Source organism: Adiantum capillus-veneris, chromosome 20, assembly GCF_014529385.1.
Source record: "Adiantum capillus-veneris isolate H3 chromosome 20, ASM1452938v2, whole genome shotgun sequence".
NCBI classification, from domain to species: domain Eukaryota; kingdom Viridiplantae; phylum Streptophyta; class Polypodiopsida; order Polypodiales; family Pteridaceae; genus Adiantum; species Adiantum capillus-veneris.
This window is the reverse complement of record NC_140950.1, coordinates 91445823-91451861: the sequence shown is the minus strand read 5'-3', so window position 1 is coordinate 91451861 and position 6039 is coordinate 91445823. Positions and strand designations below refer to the sequence as shown.

The window sequence follows — 6039 nt, the reverse complement described above, 5'->3', positions numbered from 1 at the left end:
CCTTGTGTTTGAGTTATTTGATTAGTTTGCCTATAAAAGGCCATAATGTGATCACAAGACCGAATAACCCTAACCTTCAAAGACGAAGATTGGAAACGCACTTTGCAATACATCCAAAAGAAGTTGCTAGACAATCTGAATTTCAATGATGCCTAGTAACAAGCCAAAGGCTCATTAACAAAAATAAAATAGTCCAAAAGCTCTCAAAAGCTTAACAACTCCAACCATCATAAAGAAACATTGAGAAGTAGGTTTCTGGGAGCTTCAAGACAGTGATTTCCAACATAGAAGTACCCAAAACCTCCCATGGTTGGAAAGGATAAGGCTTGAGCTGATAAGCTCCAAGGTGGCCACATGGTCACGTCCTTCAACTTTGACTCTTCTCAGAGTTTTGCATTCATGAAGAAGATCAGTCCCTTATTAGACCTCCATATAACAACCAATCACTAGAAGATCCACCGATGCATAAATTCAGAGTAAAATAGGTATCAATGAAATTCATGTAACATTTAAAGTACATCTGCACATAGAATCCCCAAGTTCACTACAAAATACAAATTAACTTTCTCAGCACATCAAAGGTGAGCCGACGAGCACAACACGACTACATGTACCAAAATGTTGCTGCATGACATGGCATAACTTCACATTGTTTCAAAGGATAAAAGGTAAACCTTACCATGTTTAGGGTGAGCTCTTGAAGATTGGAACACTTCCAAACCATGAATGGAAGAAAGTCTTTTTCAGATTTGGAGTTTCATGGTGCCCAAACATACTCAGCAGGTTGAGACATCTTATCAAGAGAAAGCAGGTGCATGGACCGTTGCTTGCATAAGGGATGTTGGCACGATTGCTTGAGGGATGGAGCTATACTCCAAAGAGACTCTATTGCTAATGGGCCCTGTTTGGCTTGCTGATTACCAAAGAGGGATGCCAAATGCGACCTTGGCCACTATAGAACAAAAGATGAGACCCCACATTGATCGTTGTCGAGAATTCATCAAATTCATTCAATGGCATGCGCACAGACTTAGCTCTTGGACCATGTTCATGCCTTCAGTTACCAATATTGGACCACAATCATGCCTTCAGTCACCAATCTGGCTTGGCTTCACAACTGCTAGAGAGAAAAAATAGCAGAGATTCTTCTCTTTTGCAATGGATAGGAGAAACACCTAGGACAAGTCATTACTTTTGTACCAGAACAAGTAGTTTTCCAAAGAAAAAATTCACCTATAAAGCCCCATCCGGCACTGAGTAGAAAAAACAGGCCTTTTCCTAGAAAGAACCTATTTCAAGGACAACAATATCTGTACAGCAAAACAATGCATGAGGAATTGCAGGGTGACAATTACAAGATAGCAGGCTCAAATTGCACAATGTTCACAAACTGTGGCACTTCCAACAGCATCTGTCACACTAAAGTTGGCATGTCGGGGGTGGGAGAGGGTTGTGTACAAAATGCTATCCTGTAGCTAGACCCGAGCTAAAAGGGCACAACCCCAGAACGTCCATATTCTGCAACGGAAGCTGGATTTAGGGAGGCCGATGTACGAAGAAGTTTGAGGAGCTTCATGGCTTTGCCTTTTGCTTGCTCACTCCCGTCACTCTGCATTAGCAGCAACAACTCTTTGATAACCCCTACCTGCATAAGAACATCACTCACAAATTACTCACTCCAACAATTTTTTTGGGATATGTATTCGAAAGTTCTCTCTTGCAACGCCCCTCATTGCCATCCAAATGGAATTGAGTGCCATGCAGCGCGATGTAAAAGATCTCACCAAGGACAGTACTAACAGTAAGTTCTTTAGCACAATGAGTTAACATGGGAGTTCAATCAGAGACCAACGGTGGAAATCCAATCCTAACGCGTTGCCTATTTGGAACCCTGGATCCCATCTGACTTGGAGGTGTCAATTAATTTAGGGATTTTGGCTGGGTGGGCCAGGGGCGGGGGGGGGGGGGGGGGGGGGGGGGGGGGGGGGGAGGACGGGGGATTGTGGAAAGTTATATAGGAGGAATAACAACTCTTTCAAACATAATTTGTTGCAGAGAGTTTGGGGGAGAGAATACTACCTGGATGGCACATCTCTGCACATGTTGAGAGCAGCTGCAAATCGCAAGCAGGCTGCTAGCAGAAGCCTCTGTCGCCCGATCTGACACCTTCAATATGCTCTTCATCAGTGCTGCGACTGCCTTTGCCCCCTGCCTTGCCACATCTGCACAACCACTCTCATTCATGCACAGCAACTCCAATGTCGCCACCACCCTTTCAACAACACTCTGGTAGTTTGGCGTCACCTCTGCCTCTACCAGCAGGAGTAGCTCAACCAATGCTGACGCCGCCCCTGCTTCTATTGCCCTCTCCCTTCCTGCTTGGCGCAGGCAGAGCATGTAAAGCGCACGCGCACCTGCTGACCTAGCACTGGCCTCCCTACTATCCCCAACAAGCCCCACAAGACCCTCCACAATGCTGTCGGAGGCAGCAAGTACTAGCCTGCACCCCTTTGACTCACTCATGGTTTCTACCAGCAATGCTGCATTCGCACGGGCCTCTGCACTTCCCCATTGCAGCACATTGGCAATCAATGACAGCCTGTCTGGCTGCAAAATCCCCAACAACAGCTCATCAAATGAGGACCCAAGTGTGGGGCACTCGCGCACATGCACGAACACATTTATTTACATTTTTTTATTATTGAGCACACATCATACACATTTAAATTTTATTCTTTCATTCCCTCTAGAAAAGTATTACATAGGAAGCCTTAATTTTCCATCAAAATTTCAACTTTCTTCAAGCACATCTTACAAAGTGAGTTTACCCTTGTCATTGAAAGCTTGTCATTGTCACTCAAGGGCACCATCACAAGCACACCCAATGCCTCTTCTGCGTCTTCACCCACTACCATTTTGCATCCACTCAAACCTCCAGCAACTTCTGCATGATTTAGGAAGAATTTATTTTCTATGAAGCTCACAATCAATCATCCAAAACATTTAGAAAACAAATGCAATTGGTAGGGTGTCACAAAGGCATCATGCAGAGCCTGCTCACATAGCACTTTTCAGTCGAGGCAATGCAATCACACTCCAAGATAGCATGGTGATGAAACCAGGCTTGCTCAAGAGACTGCCCATAATAAAAAAGAATTGTGACTCTGGTTCTATAACATGAGAACAATGTGACTATAAAGCATGCATAACTAGGCTAAGATGCCACCGGCAACCCCGAAGATGCAGTAAAAGAAAAACTCTTAGCTCTGACACATGTTCACTCAGCTGCAAATTCACAAAACATAGTTTGCAAAAGCGGCTGGTCAGGAACCAAAGAGATAAGCTTAGGATGGGGGCCAATGGCTGCCATCAAGGAGGATGTGGCGAAGAGCTCGAGCAAATCCAGCGCCCAGCACATAAGTGATGGATAAATAAAATGCACAAGCAGAAGTATTAGCAAGTCTAACTGTAGAACTGCTAGAACCTGCACCATCATCCACAAAACCTGATCCTCAGGCTAACATACATGTACCTATCCCGTGGGTTCAACAAAAACATATTTTTAATTTGAAACATTGTTACATTTTCATGGCATCATATAAGGGACTTGGGAAAAAAATTACAGATTCGATAGGAAAAGAGGGTGTGTTATAATCTTGAAAATTCAGATAATGGATTTCATAATACCTATTACCCCTTGAGCGCCCGTGATATAGTAGTTCACATAAAGTGAATGCCTTGCTGGCCTTACATCATAACCACGCACAATGTTCCAAACGCCCTTAGCAACAAGAAGATGTCGCATCATGTATGACCAAAGTGGGTAGTTATCCCCGTGCAGATTCTCAGACCAGCCAGCCAACACTGCACCCACAAAAAGTGAATGCCTTGCTGGCCTTACATCATAACCACGCACAATGTTCCAAACACCCTTAGCAACAAGGAGATGTCGCATCATGTATGACCAAAGTGGGTAGTTATCCCCACGCAGATCCTCAGACCAGCCAGCCAACACTGCACCCACAAAAAATGGTCCCTTGTAGGGTCCAGGTGGAGGATTTAGCATGTGCTCTAGCCAAGAGGTTTTACTTGTTAATAGCCCAAGGAAATCATATCCTACTGGTGATTCCTTAACATGCAAATGCTGTCCCTAGTAGCATAGTTGAAAAGCCCACAAAAAGATACAACCTCCTACTTCCATTCATTAAATGGGCCGAGTCTAGCCAGTTCCTTAACATAGGGCGATTTTGATTTAGCTTTAATTCAAGCTCCACCGAACTGTCTCACATACTTCGAAATTAGCAGAGCACCTCAACAATGACGTGCTGTTGTCTTCGATACTTGATAAATTTACCGAACTCTTTTTATACAAATGAACCACACATGCTAGCACACCCAGATATGAATAATTAACTGACCCTACTGTAAACAATTATTTAGCATGCTTGCTATAAAACTTTGTGCAGTGCAATTTTGTCAAGGTACAAGACTTCAGATTTATCAATGTTCTGACATGAAACAAGAACTAACCACTTCATACCAGGAAATTCTCCTTCTGAAGAACGTGGTATCTTTGCTGCTTCGATTTTCTTCATCATGCCATGTTCTACACCTAAACCACCAAAAAAGGTGTTCAAAAGAATGGGCACAGCACCTTCCTTCACCAACAATGCTTTGCTGGAATCACCGTCTTTGACAAGATTCTTCAGCGCGCGGAATGCAAAGACCCGGGTCGGCTCTGCATCAGCTCCCAGGGATGAAGCTTCGGAGAGAAGTGATCGAAGGCGATTTGGATCTGCAGGCTGTGTTGGGGTTGGAATGCGCTGCACTCCCCGAGACCGATTTGCGACACACCACTCTTGTATAAGGCGACGCAGAGTGTGATTCGGTATCAAGGAGAAATCCTCTAGCTTCTGCATGCTTACAGGGCATGTGGTGTTCCCGCTTGCCACCCATTTCTCTATGCTACTGCGATCATAGGTTTGCCCTGTGCTTAGGATGACCGGATCCTGCATGAGCTCAAGTGAGATGGGGCATCGGAAGTAGAGTGGGATCTGCACATTACATTGTTCAAGAGTGATTGAACGATTGAGTCGAACAGGCATGACTGTCAAATGTGCAACTCGGAAGGGGAGGTTAGTTTTGCAGCTGCTCAGGAACAGAGGAGGCTAGATTTGCATGTCCATTAGCGCCACGGAGGCTTGCGCGTACATGAGCCGCTGCAGATGAACAGAGGCTAGTTTTGCATGTCCATGACAGCTGCTGAGGAACAAAGGACACTAGATTTGCATGTCCATTTGCGCTGCGGAGGCTTGCAAGTCCATGAGCCACTGCTGATGAGCGGAAGTGACTAGATGTGTATATTCATTGGCGCTGCTGAAATTTATATGTCCATGAGTGCGGCTGAGAAACAGGGGTTAAGGTGATCCCCTTCAATTTGCCCATTGTGATGAGCCAGTCCAACATGCAAGAAAACAGGGGACAAGGTACCGGGAGCTCTCAAACAGAGGAGGTTGTGAAGTTGCGGAGCGCTGACGGTGAAGAACCAAGACATTGTTGAAAAGACGTTACCACCATGCATGCAGAGAAGAATTAGTAGAGGTCCGACGAGGAGGTCTTACACAAAAGAACAGAGGAGCTGCTCAAGACTTATCGGCAGTGGCACGCAACTGTTGAAAGAACGTCAAGAGGGAGTGTAGAGGTCTCAATCAAGGAATATGTATTACCTGCATCGTGAATGAGACTTGAGAGAGAGAGAGAGAGAGAGAGAGAGAGAGAGGAGTCAGAGGGGCGACTCAAGGACTGAAAGTGGGTGTAATGATGACTGCACTTTTAACTTGGGAGGGGGGGGGGGGGGGTGTGTTTAAAATTGCATGAACACAAATTCACACACACTTTGTGCACACTCGATCTTACCTAAATGATGTCAAGCGGCGAGATCGACGAATGTGAACTGAATTGTAGAAGTTGAGGTCACGAGCCATCCGACCTAGTGGCCCTGTGCACAAATTTGCAAATTTGCCTTTCACATTGGCATTG

The 6039-nt window shown here is 45.1% G+C and overlaps 1 protein-coding gene across 3 annotated transcripts; it reads right to left on the bottom strand.

The window, feature by feature from the left end:
* Positions 1-634: 634 nt before the first annotated feature.
* On the bottom strand, positions 635-5737 carry LOC147432881 (U-box domain-containing protein 26-like). Of its 3 annotated transcripts, XM_086492644.1 has the most exons (5): positions 4541-5737; positions 3688-4014; positions 2829-2944; positions 2080-2607; positions 635-1645 (listed from the first exon to the last, which is right to left on the bottom strand). In XM_086492644.1, exons 1-5 carry the CDS (start codon positions 5103-5105, stop codon positions 1487-1489), a joined length of 1695 nt encoding a protein of 564 aa, XP_086348770.1. In that variant the 5' UTR covers positions 5106-5737; the 3' UTR covers positions 635-1486. The 3 variants fall into 3 exon arrangements, with proteins under 3 accessions (XP_086348770.1, XP_086348772.1, XP_086348771.1); XM_086492646.1 differs by lacking the exon at positions 3688-4014 and having other exon boundaries at positions 665-1645; positions 2829-2941; positions 4541-5728; XM_086492645.1 differs by lacking the exon at positions 3688-4014 and having other exon boundaries at positions 665-1645; positions 4541-5724.
* Positions 5738-6039: the final 302 nt, after the last annotated feature.

Bases quoted from the DNA above. Each gene is read 5' to 3' on its own strand.
- LOC147432881 (XM_086492644.1), bottom strand. From the start codon at position 5,105: ATGCCTGTTCGACTCAATCGTTCAATCACTCTTGAACAATGTAATGTG. The intron at 2,945-3,687 runs GTATTATGAAAT...TAAATCATGCAG, and splicing joins GGGCGCTCAAGGGGTAATAG to AAGTTGCTGGAGGTTTGAGT. The intron at 2,608-2,828 runs GTAAACTCACTT...GGGATTTTGCAG, and splicing joins ACAAGCTTTCAATGACAAGG to CCAGACAGGCTGTCATTGAT.